Genomic DNA, 18261 nt, shown 5'->3' with positions numbered 1-18261 from the left:
AGATGCTATCACCCACCTACCATAAGAGCTTTTGACAATACATGTGGTCTTTGATGATCACACATTGCCTTATGTGCAACCAGATACACCACTAGACAGTTCCAGTGATTCTACTCACATTGCTACCTTTTATGAGTTTTTCTCTAGGTTGCAGGACTCTTCAAGACCAGATGTGCACTCCTCTAATTCAGGGGAAGTGTTGAATGGATCATCATTAATTGGTGTAGGTGATCAACCTACAGGTGATGTTAATGCAACATCACCTAGTGATCAGCTCACCCCTAACTCTCCAGTTGATGCTCTTGATGAGGCTGCTGATGAGGTTGTTGAGCCTGCACCTACAACTGATCACATTGTTGATGTGAATGCTGTTGAGCCTGCTAAATCTCCTTTAGTAGCAATCCCTACAGGAACAGATGATCTCATGACTGCTGAGAGTGAAGAACCAAATAGCTCAGCTCAAGACAGTGCACTTTCTAATGAATTTTTAGTTTATGATCCACAGGGAATTCAACTTGAAGTCGACTTTTCTAATTGGTTTAATGTTGAACCTAACACACAAGTTGTACCATTACAACCTACACCAACTGATGATGCAGAACCAGCAGAGCACACATCAAATGCACAAATTCATCACATGGTCACACGACAGAAATCAAAGTACATGCCAGTGAGACACATGTGTCTGGTAGTGGCTAAGGAGCCACAGACTATAAATGAGGCACTCAGCTCACCAGAATGGCTTGCAGCTATGCAAGAGGAGATAGATGCACTTCACCAAAACAAGACTTGGATACTGGTGCCTAAGTCACCTAGTATGAATATAGTTGGCTCTAGGTGGGTGTTTAAAACCAAATTAAAGGATGATGGATCCATTGACAGGTACAAGGAAAGACTAGTTGCCAAAGGTTATTCACAGCTTGAAGGAGTAGACTTTGAGGAAACCTTCAGCCCAGTTGTTAAAGCAACCACTATAAGAGTAGTTCTTTCAGTAGTTGTGAGTCTCCACTAGTGTATTAGGCAACTAGATGTAAAGAATGCATTTCTGCATGGACATCTACAGGAAGAGGTGTACATGAGTCAGCCACCAAGTTTTAAAGATTCTAGACATCCTGACAGTGTGTGTCTCCTAAAGAAAGCACTGTATGGTCTTAAGCAGGCACCTAGAGCTTGGTTTGACAGGTTCAGTTTGCACCTACTCCACCTTGGTTTTAAGTGCAGTAAAGCAGACTCCTCTCTTTTTGTGTTGCATTGTAAAAGAGGAACAGTTCTGCTCCTTCTGTATGCTAATGATATAATTATCACTGGAAGTCATACTGCACTATTTTCAGAAATCATTGATGAACTAGGTAAGGAATTTGTTATGAAGGATCTTGGCCCTTTGCACTTCTTCTTAGGGATTGAGGTCACCTATTTTACTGGAGGTATCCATCTGAATCAAAGTATATATGCTGCAGAATTACTTGCCAAGACTAGCATGGCACTTGCTAAGGCAATAAGCATACCTCTAGCACAGATGCATGGCCTACAAGAAGCTGTAGATGATCCAGTTGATACCTCACTATACAGAAGTGTTGTTGGTAGTCTGCAGTATTTGACTCTCACAAGGCCAGACATAGCTCATGCAGTGAATTTAGCAAGTCAATTCATGCAAAACCCAAACAGCACTCATTACCAAGCTGTAAAGAGGATCCTTAGGTATGTGAGGGGCACAACTGAGTATGGTCTGAGAATCTTGTCTCAGTCACCATTCAGGCTATATGGTTTCTCTGATGTAGACTGGGGAGGGTGTCCTATGACTAGGAGATCAACTACAGGCTACAATGTCTACCTAGGAGCAAATTGCATATCCTGGACATCCAAGAAGCAACACACAGTGGCAAGGTCTAGTGCAGAAGCTGAGTATAGAGCACTAGCCTCGGCAGCAACTGAAATGACATGGATAACCTACATTCTCAATGGCATTGGGGTTCGTTTAAAAAGTGCACCAACCCTGTTCTGTGATAACTTAAGTGCACTATATATGATAGTCAATCCAGTAATGCATGCCAGAACAAAGCATATTGAAATGGACTATCATTTTGTTAGAGAAAAGGTTGCTAGTGGTTAGCTAGTCACAAGGTTTGTTAGATCATAAGATCAGCTAGCTGACATTCATACTAAGGCATTGACTAAGCAGATGTTTGCATGTTTTCGGAGCAAGCAGGAGTGGTAACTACACCTCTCACTAGCTTGAGGGGAAGGGTTGAAGAAGTTGATCATAATAAAGATAAGTTTGAATTAGATAAGCATAGTTACAATGTATTATAAAGTTAGAACTCTAACTCAATGTAATAGTTATACAAGTAGTAGAATTCTAAGTCCACTAGTAGTAGTTGTTTTGTGACTTGTATAAATTCAGCTACTTATGGCTTTGTAACATCATCAGAAATACACGATTCTTCAATACAATCTTCCTCTCAAACGCGTGTTTTTCTACAGATAACACTTCCTATTTAAGTATTTTCCAAATGTGATTTAGGTATTTTTTTTTTAGGAGAGTATGTATTGGCTGTTGGGACAATTTATTGCAGATAGATGAAATAGTAGTTTACATTAACATTTTTTTTTCTCATTTGAATAAAATAAATACAGTGATTTCGTTATCATATCTACTTGACTCGTTTGCCTCTCTATGTTCAGAATTTCCATAATTATATAGTGTTGTTAATATATGGAGTAACACTATTTCTCAATTAGTTTGTTCTAAAAAAATTGATAACTTTCTATATCGGGAAATTGTTTAATATTAAATTTTTTGTTTTATACAGCGTTGAGACAATGAATCGAGTCGGTTTGTATTTCCTTATATCATATGTTATTTTGTAGAGACATAGCTCTCGAGTTTTTAATGTATCGATTCATTTGTATCTTTCATGGGACTGAAGATCAGTAAAAATAATACGAAAAATTGGTAAATAAAATACATGAGACTTTAAAGGGTCATTTTTTGAGGAAATGGCCTCTCATGACCATTAACAAATGATCTCACAAAAATTTCAATTGTTTATTTATATATCTCTCTATCTCTCTCTCTCTCTCACACACACACACACACACACACACACATATATATATATATCTGAAGCATTAAATTAAATGATAAGTAATAGAATAAAAATAATTCAAATGCATATACTTGAAATAAATTTAACAAAAAAAAAAAACATACTTTCTGTACTATCTATAGTAATAAAGCAGTGTTGGTTCAAGAAGTTCACTAGCAAAGACCTCTACAAAACCAAATGTACTCATATTTATAGTGTCAACAAAAATAAACATCTTGTTCAAAAGGTCTTCACCATTCACTTTAATGATTCAAATTGTTTTGTGGCCACCATTTCCAATTGCATCACCCGTATTTTCCTACACATTCAAAATAAAATTATAAATTAGGAAGAAACATATATACACACATATATATATATATATATATATATATATATATATATATATATATATATATATATATATATATATATATATATATTATTTTTACTAATGTCCTGTAGGAAGGATTATATAACTTACGTAATATTTGTATTAAATTGGGCAGAGATCACTTTTAGCTGCAAAGTGTATAAACTTCGACCACAGACTTCCCCACTTCTTGGACCATTTCGACAAACGACCACTTGGAAACTTTTCCCCTAGTACTATCTTGGCTTAAATATTGTAAAGATAGATTTTTACCATTATAGTTATCCTTTTTTTTTCTAATAGATGATTTCTTTTTCTTGAACCTGATATTTGGACATAGAGTATTACTACATACAAACCCTAACTATTACATTATTCTCTATTTTCGAACAAAAGATTGTCCTAATTAACTTTGTAATTGGTAACGTGATAATTGCGTAGTAATCCAAATCATATATTAAGTTAGATTACGAAAAACTTAGCAGTATTAATACACAGTACTTCCCCCTAGCCCCCCATTATATCTCAAAACATAAAACATCTCACTACAAACCGTATTCTAGGGTTTCTAAAAAAATTGTTGCATTGCTATGGCTATGGCTACAACAGATAATGGATATGAATGGAAGAAAAAATTGCCACAAGGCGTCATATTCAAGCCGACGGATGAAGAACTGAATTTATATCTGAGAACTAAGAGTAGCGATGGTGAAATTCTACCTGGAATTATCAATGAGCTTGATATTTATAAGTATGACCCTAAAGAGCTATCTGGTATATTTTCCTAACCCTAGCTATTACAATTTCACAACTTTTCTTGAAGACTATTGTTGATCAATAATGATAATTTTGTGTACTAAATTGAGTTTCTTAGATTTTTCTTCTTGTTGTCGAGTTCATATTAATTTATCTTTGTATTATCCGAACTTGATCAAGTTTGTTCTCTGTTATAGTTTAGTCCATTCATACCCTTGTTTTAACAAACTGTCTCGTATATATTAGCCCTTGCCATTAACAAAGCTCTAACATGGAATTGGTCGAGTACTCCACGCAGAGGCGGAGCCATAATTTAAAGATAATGAGTTCGGAATTCTATTACTTCTAAGTTACTGGGTTCTAAATTAATAATTTTGTATATATTCAATAAATTTTTAAAGGCAAATATAAAGTTTGGATTAAAGTTATTAGATTCGCCGAACTCACTCTTGCTCCGCGCCTGACTCCGTGTGTCCAAATTCTTCGACACGTACCCTCTGGTTGGCGTCAGGAGTCAAGGGCAAAAACCGAAACTTTTTTTCTAATGAATATTAAACCAAGAGTCTAACGGGAAGTTGCTCAATTTTGAGTTGTACATGATAATATTTTACGCTGTTTTCCTATGAATTATTGTTCAAGAATGATCTTAATCTGAGTTTCTTTTTTTTCTTTTTTTGGTTTTAGGGTTTGCTATTAAACATACCGAAGGACGTATGTACTTCTTTACTCCATTAACGAATAAGTATGAAAATGGAAAGAAAGTCCAGAGAAAGATATATTCTGATGAAGGATTTTGGAAAGCCTCACAAGCACGTAGTAATCATACGGACAAGAATGGAGCTATCATTGGAACAAAAACTAACCTTGTTTACTATGAAAATAAAGGTCAAAAGAAATCCAATGGCACAAAAACTTCTTGGCTTATGCAGGAGTTTAGATTACCAGAAAATCATCATCCTCGTCCACTATTCAATGGGGTAACTTTCTTACTCTTGCTTTCAGTTTTCTTTAGTATGCAGTTGGAATTTTCTGAATTTTGGATCTTATACATAAGCTGATATTACTATATGACTTGATCAAAGATTTTAAAAGGAATCAGAAACAATCTTTTACTATCAGATCATGCTTTTACCTATTGTAACCAGTGGCGAAGCCAGGAATTTTCTTAAGGGTATGAAATAAGTAAAAAAAAATCCGATAAAGGGTGTTCAATGTATGCTATGTACCTCTAAAACCTAATATTTTACCTATATATACCATGTAATTTTCTGACAAAGGGTAATCAATTGACCAGTACCCTAACCAAAGTGTGGCTTCGCCCATTGTAGCATATAAACTGCTATATTTTCAAAATTTTAAACCTCATGTTGTAAGAAGACTTACTTGTAAATATATTTTAGGTGACACGATTGTAAAAAAGTTTTACACTGGCAATGTAAAGATTTGAGAAATAATTATATATATATATATATATATATATATATATATATATATATATATATAATTTTTTCTATTACATAGGGTTAACAAATGTAAAGGAGATAGAGAATAGTGGAAATCGGGTCATACGTTTTGTTTGAAAGACTCTTACTAATATCATTAGACTATAAACGATATACTCCTATTCTATTATTCATAAAAAGTTTCCTTTAATTCTTTCTTTCTTCTTTTTGAAGATTATTCTTGGAAATATTTGGCTGATATATTTCTCCTCTTCTTCTTATGTTGCTGTTTTTGTTTTTGTTTCTATTTTATTTTTTTGTTTTATGTTTTGGTTGTAGACAACTAAGGAGCTGACACTTTGTGTGATCTACTATAATGGCACAACCAAGGATGATGACCAAGTAGCTATGTTGAAACAATGTAATCATTTGATTCCTCCGCAAACTCCAAATCCTACCCTTCCTTTCAGTCAAAATTTTGATAAATCACCATATACTTTTCCCATCCATCATAACCCTAATTATATTTGTCATAATGATAATAGTTCCCAAGATACTCCAAATTCCTACTCTGATTTTGTTGCCAATTGTGTCCCTCTCCAACAATACCAACCTCAAATTACTAGTGACATAATTGCAATCGGCAAAGGATTGCCGATTGAAGACCCTTCACCGAAAAATAATACCGAAACTGCAATCATTTCAACCATGCACCAAGATTTACCTCCACTACCTTATTATGTCGCTATGGAAAATCTTGGCAATTTTTCCTCCATTTCTCAAAACTCTGATTTAGATGGATTTGATCCATCCATATATCTCAATTTCAATAATATTAATGCTTATATGGGGGATGAAATAGGTAGTGATATTATTCAAAATAGTATTGCTGATTTTGGTCCTTGGCCTTCCTCAAGCTACTCAACAATGTTGTTCACTGGAAGTTGTTCATATGGTTCAAGTGCTGACCAAAATAAATTGGAAACAAATGACACCCCAATTTCTCAAGGTAATCAGAATTCTTCAAGTGGTAGCCAAGATTTGCAGCTAAAGATGAAGAAGATCAAACTATAGAGGCTTAAATTATATTTCATAGGTCAGAATTGAGTATTTCCAGATATGTAATTTATTTATTTTTTCTTTTTTTATGCACTCTTTTTTGCGTATTAAATGTGACACTCTGAAGAGTTTTCAATCGTAGGCCGTATTTGTTTGATTCTACAAGCGCAGTGTACTATTATTGTTTTTGACTTTGTTCTTCTAATTATGGAAAAAAATTATATCTATTTAATTTAAACCTCTATAGTTTCCGTCTAAATAAAGCAGACAAAGTCTTTGGCATATATTTATAATCAACTATAGATTCTACAGAGAAGATACGATTTCCGTCTGCAGAAATGTCATGTCCATTCGGCATGTAATATTAATTTTTTGAATATTAGAAATGAATTGTTCATATTTTTACTGTGGATTGTAAAATCAACAATTGGAGTTCGCAGTATTGTATTGTACTGTGAATTAGTTAAAAAAAATTATTTTTTTAATAATTCGCAGTACTGTACTACGAATTAGTTAAAAAAAATATTTTTTTTAATAATTCGCAGTATTGTACTGCGAATTACTTTAACGGCTAAATTTTCGTTAAGGTAATTCGCAGTATAGTACTGCAAATTAGGTAATTATGCAACTTTACTTTTTTTTTAGTAATAAAAACGTATTTTTTATCCAAAAAACCATTAGAAAAGTTTCGGACCCAATAAATGTTGGCCCTGCCTGACTGACAAATATCTATTACTATCAAATCTAGTCTAAGTCCTCTAAGGCACTGACTTCTGTAGACATTTAATGCTGAAGTATAGTAATTTGAAAAAGAGTTGCAATTGCGGGTCAATTATTTACTTCACATATCTTAGTTGTTCATTTTCTTTACTTATACAAGAAAAACAGAACAAAGAAAAACATTTATTCTCTTTTATAAAATAAAAAAAAACCATTAAGCACCTGTGTTTCTATGACACTGAAAATAATTAACAGGGGTAGACTGAACTTGGGGTTATTAAAATTGAAAAGAAAATCAAACAACCTAATTAAAAGTGGATAGAGAATGATAGACATTTATTCGCATTAGTGTTTTAGATCAAATAAAGAATTCAAATCACTGAAAATATATGTATGAAATATACATATTTTGATTTACAAATAATTGTCAAAGAGCAAATGATCCCTTTATATTCACTGTCAATGATACAAATTTCCAGAATTCCAGGGAAGGTACAATTTTTTATTTTTTTTAATTATAATTGTAGTACAATTTTAACTAGTGATATTTCCAATTTGAGGCACACATAAACCAACCCTGCAACTATTATTCTCGTTAGGTCAAGAAACCTTGAAGGAAATTTCCTAAATCATTGTAAGGAAATTTCCAAAACTAAAACAGGCCTTAAAGGAAAAAGATGCAGAAAATTAGCAACAAATCACTCCCAACACGGAGAAAACCAAAATGCAAACATATTTATGTAAAAAAAAGTATTATTTTCACAATTAGATTAGTTACAATGAAATTATAGGTAAATCTTTATGACAAACAATAATTGATATAACATAATAAAATAATAAGTAAGTGGATTATAAACCATGAGATTTCGAGGTTCAAACTTCAGGTGAAGCAAAAACCTTCAAACGTTGCTACGGCGGATTCGCCGGAAATTAGTTTTTGTTCTTGAACAAAGACGACGGAGTTTGGGGCTGAGCAACTTGATTTTCAGTTAATATATTTCATGTATTTTCATGTATTTCATCGTATTCATTGTCTTTTTTTTTCCATTGTAATTCAATGTATCTCGTTGTATTCCATGTATTTCATTGTATTCACTGTCTTTTTTTTCATTGTATTTCAATGTATCCTGTTGTATTCTATGTATTTTATTGTATTCATTGTCTCGCTATATGCCATGAATGTATTCATATGTTTTTTTAATAAATATAATTTATGTATTCAGATGTATAATATAATTTCTCTGAAGATTGCTATGTTTTTGGGGTATTTTCGGTTGAGAATCTTTTTTATAACTGAAAATACAATTTCTGTGAGTTATAATTGAGTTTGTTGAGTTATATTAGGAGTCTATTATGTTAATTGATTCACTTTCCGTTTTAAAAACAGTGTAATCCCCTATTTCACACCGTGAATACAGTCGAATACAATAAACTGTCCAGCTGTAATCCCATGTTTTACTCCATGAATACAGTCGAATACACTCGAATACAACAACTAATTAGCTGGACTTCCCTGATTCACGCCTATTTTTGCTACTGTATTCATGAATACAATAGCTTAAATACATCAAATACATCTTATAACCACATAAAAGGTATCTATAATTCGTAATATAGCAAATGGTATCTATAGATGGCTAATTACTACTAAAAGATAGTGCTTTATGAAAATTTCCCTTCTTTCTACTTGTCCAAGCTTTGATAGGCAGAGTTATATGCCGATGAAATGTGCACCTAGCCCGCGAAACCTATCCCGAGAAACTAATCGAAGTATGCGTAAGTTAGTCCAGAGACATCACGATTATCAAAAGAATGCAATATTTGTATTCTCATTATATACAACTTAAATTTATAAAAGAAATATTGAAAAACAAAGAATTAAAGCATGACTGTGATGATAGAAGCAACAAGGTCATCCCCTTTTTTTAACTTTTGACCCAAGCCCCCAAAGCCTTAGTACTATTACCCTGACCTGTCCACTTCCATACAGATGTACAAACACAGTACACTATTTGTGTTTATGTTTGTAAATGTACATTTATGAAAATAGCCTATATTAGTGCTACTTTGTTATCCTATTCTAAAAAGTCTAAAATTAGTAATTTGCATAGCTACTATCTTATGTTGGGTCATTATCTACATGTTCATCTATTGCATATCCTAGATCCACAAATTAAGGAGTATAATCATTAGATCGGATTTATTTATTTTTGTTTAAATAATGTATTTATATTAAAAAAATTATTAAATATATACACATTAAATTTAAAATTTTTGTCTTTCTAATGATTTTATCTTTTCTTGAGCCGAGTATCTATCGGAAACAGCCTCTTTACCTTTCAAGGCAGGGGTAAAGTGTGCGTACGCACTACGCTCTTCAAACCCCGCCTGTGAGATTATACTGGCTATGTTATCGTCGTCTTTCTAAGGATTCATACACTCAAGTTGGAAAAATTCTTCTTTTTCTTCTTATTGTGAAAATGGAGGGAAGCCAATTCAGTTATTAAGACTTGAAATTATCTTTTTAGAATTGAGAATTCACAAAGTCAAAATCGTGCAAATTATAGAATAATTTTTCCTTTTTTGTTTTTGTATTTTTTATTGAATGAGAAAACATTGAACAACGACAAAAAGAAATGTAATGCTGCTGCATAATCGACATTTAAAATTTATTTTTCACTAGATAAAATCATGATCAAGATGATATAGATAAATATTGGTACCGTGAAAGAAGATTGAGCCGTCCCCGCCAATATCACCACCACCACAGACCACCGCCTTTCGCCGCCAAACACCACAATCAAATATCAAATACAAAGCAAAATAGAAAAATAAGTACAAGGAACAAAATGCGAACTCTAGAATCCACTAAGGAGATGGAAAAGCAAGCCATTTGAATTTGCATTAGCTTTCCAAACATATTCTTGATTGCTGCAAAATCAAAATCCACTTGAATCTTCCTCATATAGAACATTGTTTTTGCTCCACGGGTTTCTTGACCTCTACCACCACAAAAATACATAAACCGAGCAGGGGCGGAGCTAGCATAAGAAATACTGGTTGAAAACCTAGTAATACTGATCCAAACCTTGTATATTTGTTGACAAATATGCATTCATGTATGTAATATAAACTCAAAACTCAACAACTTCATGTTCAGAACTCATAAACTTCAAATTCTAGTGACGCATCTACTTAGGAAAAGATCAAGAATATATTCTTGAAACCCATCTTCAAGAATTTAATGGGTTTTTGATTTTGTGGTGCATTTTTGTTTCTAATGAAAGATGAAGTTGAACCGAGAAAGGTTTTAAAAAAAATCTCTGGTTGAAAATGTTAACATATGCTATATATATTATGTGTAGCCAATTATAAAAATGAAAACGAAAAACGTCTTTCAGCTGCTTTGTGATGCTATATATTAAGCACTTGGAATATAGGAGGAAAGTAAGCAGCTTAAGGTGACAGTTTAGGACAAATGAAGAACTTGCCTTCTGTATATGTATATTTTGTCTACCTTAGCTTTTACTGTTTACCTTAATTTCTAGCAATATAATGAAGCTGAGCAACTGAAATATGACAATAAAAGTTCGGATGTACTCTATTTTTGGTTAGATTTTAAATTTATATTGAAAATTTTATTAAATATTAATAATGTATAAAGTAAATGCAAATAAACTACTATCTCCGTTTTAATTTATATTAATCTATTTAACTGAGGATGGAGTTTTTAAAAAAAAACTTTTGATCTTGTAGTGTAACATGAGGCATATATATTTTATGTAGCTATAAATCATTGCCTAGAGGCAAATTATTTTCAGATGTGGAAAGGGGTCATTCTTTTTTGGCACGAAAGAAAATAGATTCACATAAATTGAAATGGAGAGAGTAAAACAATTAAGTGGGCGTTTGGACATATAAGAATTGTAAAATTCCAAAAAAGGGTGAAAAAAAATTTCAAGTGAAAATGGTATTTGAAATTTGGAGTTGTGTTTGGACATGAGTATAACTTTGGGTTGTTTCTGAAGTTTTGTGAGTGATCTGAGTGAAAATTTTGAAAAACAGCTTTTTTGAGTTTTTCAAATTTTCGAAAATTTCCAAAAAATGCATCTTCAAGTGAAAATTGAAAATTTTATGAACAGACACTGATTTCGGAAAAAAGTGAAATTTTTTTTAAAAACAGGGAAAAATCTCTTATGTCCAAACGGGCTCTAAAAATATGCGCTTGATACCAAATTTTAGTACGCGTTGGGACATAAAAATTGGAACTTTTTAAAAAAAAAAAAAAGTAGTATTTGGAGTTAAATCGAAAAAAATGATATTTGAAATTTAAACTATGTTTGGATATGTATTTCACTTGAAAAATATTGCAGTTTCGTGAGAGAGGAAATTTAATTTTTTTGAAAATTTTGATACAGTAATTTTTGGAAAAACTCATTTTCGAAATTTTTTTAAAAAACTTGCAAAATTTATGGACAAACACATTTTTTATAAAAAAAAAAAATTATGGACAAACATGTCCTTAAAGTAACTTAAATTCTGGACAAACCCTCACCCACAACTTCCCAAATAACTAAACAAAAACATGGATTGCCTCTAAAATCCAACTTCTCAACCTTCTAGACTAAACCCCACCCTCTGTAGTTCCCTATGCAAAGCCATACATCTGAGTAAAAGTAGAAGAGGAACCCTTTTTCACCTCCACGATTCACTGTTGTCCCAAAAGTCCAGTTCCCATTTTTACTACGTTTGCGCAAGCTGTTTGTAGTATTATTTTATTTCCTTTCTTTTGTCCTTATTAATGTTAATAAATTAAATGACCTTTGTATCTGTATGGGTCAGAATCCGATCCCATGATAATTAACGAAGTTAATCCCGTCTTAAGCTAATTCATGATTAATTAGTGGCACGACCACTCAGAATTAACGATATTCAACCCGCATCTGATTCGATCAGCAAGGCCATGGCCCATCCGCCACCATGAAGGCGAAATCCCAACGTGGTCACGGTCACTTATTGCCAGCTCACGAAGCTCACAGCTATAAATACCAAGAGAGGAAACCCTAGAAAGGGGGGCTTCTTCTTCACCACTATTGAGAGAGAAAAAAGAAACAGCGATACCCAAATTATGGGCAAAAGGAACACCATTGTAAGGCTCTGAACCTCTTCATGTAGAGGCAGACCAAACCAATATTATCAATAAAGGCTTCTAATGTTTCTCCCCTTAATCCTGAGTACTTATTTTCGTTTTCTTCATTTGGTCCAACGGATTATTACGATTTGCTATGATTTTCCCGTGATTCATTTATATTGTTTTATACTCATAAGGTATGTGATAACTTTTGAGCAAACAATTTGGCGCTGTCTGTGGGGATTTCCTAGCAAAATCGCATAGTTCTTCCCTGGACCAAAAGGAAAGAAACGCCAAACTCGAAGTTGAACTCGAAGATCTCAAATCGAGATCTAAGTCCTCTCTCTCTCTCCGATCTCAGATAGTGCAAACAAAAAGAAGAAGCCCCCCCCCCCCCTCCTAAGGGAAGGTCTCTGTAAGGCATCTCCCACATCACTGATACGAGCTCCGGCCAGAAACCGGCACGGAGATATCTCGAGCCGAGAGTCGCCTCAAGACAACCTATATACCCTGGTTGGGAAGACAACGGATAAGCCGCTCACGGTCTCAAATCCAAACCGAGCTTCAGCACTCAATACCCACAATATGGGACTCAGGCCATGAGCCTTCGTCATCAAGATCGGCAAAGTTCAACAACAGTTGAACTGGGACTCAGGCCATGAGCCTTCGTCATCAAGATCGACAAAGTTCAACAACAGTTGAAATGGGACTCAGGCCATGAGCCTTCGCCATCAAGATCGACAAAGTTCAACAACAGTTGAACTGGGACTCAGGCCATGAAACTTCGCCATCAAAATTGACAGAGTTCAACAACAGTTGAACTGGGACTCAGGCCATGAGCCTTCGCCATCAAGATCGACAAAGTTCAACAACGGTTGAACTGGGACTCAGGCCACGCGCCTTCGCCATCAAAATCAGAATTCAACAACAGTCGAACTGGGACTCAGGCTATGCGCCTTCGTCATCAAAATTGACAAAGTTCAAACACGGTTGAACTATGACTCAGGCTAAGCGCCTTCGTCATTAAATCTAGGCTATGCGCCTTCGCCAGTAAGTTCAACTACGGTTGAACCAAGACTCAGGCTAAGCGCCTTCGTCATTAAATCAAGGCTATGTGCCTTCGCCAACAAGCTCAACTACGGTTCAACCAAGACAGGCTATGCACCTTCACCAAGAAAGTTCAACTACGGTTGAACCCGGACTCAGGCTATGCGCCTTCATCAAACAGTTCAACTACGGTTGAATCAAGACAGGCTATGCGCCTTCTCCAACAAGTTCAACTACAGTTGAACCAAGACAGGCTATGCGCCTTCACCAAAGAAGTTCAACTACGGTTGAACCGGGACTCAGGCTATGCGCCTTCACCAAAAAAGTTCAACTACGGTTGAACCAAGACTCAGGCTAAGCGCCTTCGTCATTAAATCAAGGCTATGCGCCTTCGCCAGTAAGTTCAACTACGGTTGAACCAAGACTCAGGCTAAGCGCCTTCGTCATTAAATCAAGGCTATGCACCTTCGCCAGTAAGTTCAACTACGGTTGAACCAAGACTCAGGCTAAGCGCCTTCGTCATTAAATCAAGGCTATGCGCCTTCGCCAGTAAGTTCAACTACGGTTGAACCAAGACTCAGGCTAAGCGCCTTCGTCATTAAATCAACGCTATGCGCCTTCACCAAAGAAGTTCAACTACGGTTGAACCGGACTCAGGCTATGCGCCTTCACCAGTAAAGTTCAACTACGGTTGAACCAAGACTCAGGCTAAGCGCCTTCGTCATTAAATCAAGGCTATGCGCCTTCGCCAGTAAGTTCAACTACGGTTGAACCAAGACTCAGGCTAAGCGCCTTCGTCATTAAATCAAGGCTACGCGCCTTCGCCAACAAGCTCAACTACGGTTGAACCAAGACAGGCTATGCGCCTTCACCAAAGAAGTTCAACTACGGTTGAACCGGGACTCAGGCTATGCGTCTTCACCAAAAAAGTTCAACTACGGTTGAACCAAGACTCGGGCTAAGCGCCTTCGTCATTAAATCAAGGCTATGCGCCTTCGCCAGTAAGTTCAACTACGGNTAACAAGTTCAACCACAGTTGAACCAGGACTCGGACCAAGCGCCTTCATCATTGAACTCAGCGAAACCCAACCTCCAACGAATCGAGGCACAGGTTAGGCACCCTCGCCCTTCAAGTAAGTACTCCCAACTCAAACTAAGATTGGAGACACATAAAGTCCGGCCCCGGTCAAACTGCAAGGCCGCGTTTCTGTCATCACGGCCGACAGTTCGACCGCGCCCGAACTGGGACTAGGGCTAAGTGCCGCTATCGCCAAACTACAAGGCCGCATTTCTGTCATCACGGCCGACAGTTCGACCGCGCCCGAACTGGGACTAAGGCTAAGTGCCACTATCGCCAAGCAACGGCTCCAACTCGCTCACCCCGAGTCGAAGAAGAAGAGTCATCAACAATTAAAAACTAACATGCCTACCAGAGTCGAGCTCGAAGGCAAATCACCCCTTCGAGCGCATGCAAAGAAAAATCTAAGGGGGAAAAAGAGGAGGTACAAAACAGACACAAGGCAAATAACGGAAAGGAGATCTCATTTAGATACAAAGTTAATTGCGGGTCTTCCCCGCTTACACCCGGCCAAGGCCGATCAATACAAGGAAAGAGAAAAGAAAAACAAGAAAAAATGCATATCTTTTTACTCGGCGCCATTCGCGCCACCATCTGCACCAGCGTCAGCCTCTGGCGTCGCCGCGTCAAAACCACAGTCGGTACGGGCCTCACGAGCCTTTTGACGCGCTCCCTCGAAAGCAGCTTTGGTCACGATGCCGGCCTCCCACAAATTCTTATATACATCACGTTGGGCCTCGGCAAAGACCCAAAGTTCTCGAGCCTGGCTGGAAGAAGCGGCTTGATCCCGTAGGCGCTGATTCTCTTCTTCTAAGGCTGTGATCCGGTCTGCCATGACTTGGGCGTCCTGCTCAAAGACACCGATCCGCTCCTCGAGACTCGCTTCTCTAAAGGCCGCAGCAGCCCTCTCCAACGCCCGTTGGGACTCGTGCACGCGGATAGCTTCCGTCAACGCCCCAGCCCTCGACGAGGCATCCCTCACCTGAAGCTTCAATACCGCGACTTCACCCTCCAACGCAGTCACTTTCCCGCCCCATGCCGCAGCGGCCTCCGCCGCCTTAGCCTGGCCCTGGCGCTCACACTCAGCTGCGGCCCTCTTTACCGCCTCGAGCTCCTTATCCTTCCGGCGGAGCTGCTCCTCGAGAGCACTCGTTCTGCCAAGTGTTTGTTGCATCTGAAGCTCCTTCCTCACCAGTTCCTCGACCAAGGTCCGACTACGGGGATCATTCCTCAAGCACACGCGCATCTCTCGGCACCGATCTCGGTAGCGGTGGTACTTCTCCAGCGCCCGCAAAAATATGCCCGAGCGGACGTTGGCTCGACGGATGCTCTCCACCTCCAACAAGTTCGACCTCGAAGCAAAGACAACGATTAAGATAAAAGAACAAACTAAGGCAAAGAAGAAGTGAACCGACAGTATATTACATACCCTCAATCCCATCACAGCCACTTCCTTCATCAGTCCGACATCCGTGATGCCCCTCAATGACGCGTTCTCAGCCTCCGAGCACAACAGCTCAAACTGCGGGACCAAGCTACTCCCCTGGAGTAATAAGTTCAACTTCGTAGGAACCTCAATGAAGCGAGATCGCCCCTCTGCGCGCACCGCTGAATTGGTGAAGCCTTCCTGGAACATACGGACGGTCGTCGGGGTCCAAGTCGGATTCAGACTCGTACTCACCCTCCACAGCATCTCTTCCTCCTTCAGCCGCCGGCAAGGTGGAATCTCCCGCCGCAGCCGCTAAAGGAGTGCTTAACTCACCAACATTACCAGCCGCTGAGGAACTACCTCCCGTCTCAGCGACTGGAACCACCGACTGAGTCGCCGAAGCGACGGCATCGTCATGGCCTAAGCCAGCCAGGGCAGCCCCCATTGACTGCTCACCCTCAAGGGCAGGCGCCGCGACCGCACCCCTCTCCGCATCCGTCGGAGGGGAGTCCAGATTGATTACCACGGGAGGAGCCGGCGTGAACACAACCCTACGCCTTATCAAGGGCCTCTCCTCCTCCCCGTCTGATGATGATTCCGCCCTAGGGCGCACAACCCCCGATGGCCCCTCGTCCCGAAGCGCGGACCATGCTGGAGAGGGAACCGCTGAAGATTCAACTGATGCCGCCCTCGGTATTGAGCGCGACACCGGCGCTGCAGTAAGCCGAGCAATTGCACCAGGCCGACGGAAGGCTAACTGAGGGGCCCTGACGCGGCGTGCCCTCCCTAATCACAGGAAAACAAGGTTGATGAATAGAGCTGAAACAAAGCGGAACAAAAGAAGAAATCAATTTTTTACCTGCCACAGGCCTACGGCCATGCCTCTCCCAGAAAGACGCCCATGTGCGTATCCCCACCGTATGGGGGAGTACGGCCTTGACCCACTCACGTATCCAAGACAATGGGGCCGGCGGCGACCTGTCGGCTACAAAAAACGACACGAGTTAACGCTCATAATCGCAAATCGTAAAGAGAGGAAGAAAAGGGAATTCAACCACTAAAGAACTTACGTGCATGGTTCCAAGCCTCTGGGAACCCAGTAGCATCCGCCACCAGATGCCTGGTCCTGATATAAAAGAAGTGCTCGAAAGGGCGAGGGTCGACCTCGTTATCCAATCTCATGACCAGGCCTCTCGACCCATGAGGGCACGCCTGAATCATGGTGCCACGGACTCTCTGGGGAGCGTAGAGACTAAGCACATGCTGCAGCGTGACCTCCCTACGGGCCAATTCCGCGTACTTGATAAACATTGCCAACAATTTGTAGAGGGAAGGAGTGAGCTGACCCGGGCACACCCCGTAATAACGGCAGAAATCCACCACCAGCATTGGGAGCGGATCTTGAACCCCAACCTGAAAGGATAGGCGTAAAAAACGCAGTATCCCCTGCGGTCGGTGTGGACCCTCTCCTTGCTTCTAGCGAGAACTATGTCTGCATGGGTTGGAATGACCCCATGTTCCCGTAATCGGGCCATCCCAATCTCCCCCATTAACGGGGCTTCATCCACCGGTTCCTCTCCACCGTCGACAGTGAAATCAATCGCCACACCTCCGGGCCGAGGAACTACCTCGTCAACCGACAGAACTTCTCTAGTCTCTATCTGTTCTGCACCTCCCATTGCCGGAGGTGGCCCTTCAACTATCGGAAAATCTATCGGAAGAGCATCGTGGGAAGAACTGCCTGCCATTGTTGATCTACTAAAGAGAGAGGGATAGAATTTGGTGGGCAAGACAAAGGTTATCACAATCAAAAGGAAAGAAAGGAGGAGATGAATTAGCAGAATGAAAAAGTTTCCTCAGAATCTCTCTCAGATGAACAATGAAGATATGAGAAATGAATGCCTCAACCCACCTTTATAGGCAACATAAATGGCTTTCGCAAAACCCAATAGCCATTATTAACTGCACGACCAACCGTAAAACGGTTCGGTTCTGCCAAGGCAAGCGTCATTATGACAAGCTCCGCAAAGCGGTTTCTCAGCCATCCGCCAACGTCCCGCCGTCAGAACAATCGCAACGGCCTGCAAACGCTGAAAGAATGTGCCGTACGCCTTCAAAATTCTGGACGTGACCAAATACG

General features: G+C 38.7%; 1 protein-coding gene across 1 annotated transcript; it reads left to right on the top strand.

Annotated features, from left to right (window-relative positions):
• The first annotated feature begins 4049 nt into the window (after positions 1-4049).
• On the top strand, positions 4050-6731 carry LOC109212244 (NAC domain-containing protein 72-like). Its single transcript, XM_019375872.1, has 3 exons — positions 4050-4233; positions 4900-5192; positions 5997-6731. Exons 1-3 carry the CDS (start codon positions 4050-4052, stop codon positions 6729-6731), a joined length of 1212 nt encoding a protein of 403 aa, XP_019231417.1.
• Positions 6732-18261: the final 11530 nt, after the last annotated feature.

The sequence above is a fragment of the Nicotiana attenuata genome, unplaced genomic scaffold, assembly GCF_001879085.1.
Source record: "Nicotiana attenuata strain UT unplaced genomic scaffold, NIATTr2, whole genome shotgun sequence".
Lineage (NCBI taxonomy): Eukaryota > Viridiplantae > Streptophyta > Magnoliopsida > Solanales > Solanaceae > Nicotiana > Nicotiana attenuata.
This window is presented reverse-complemented; position numbering and strand designations above follow the sequence as displayed.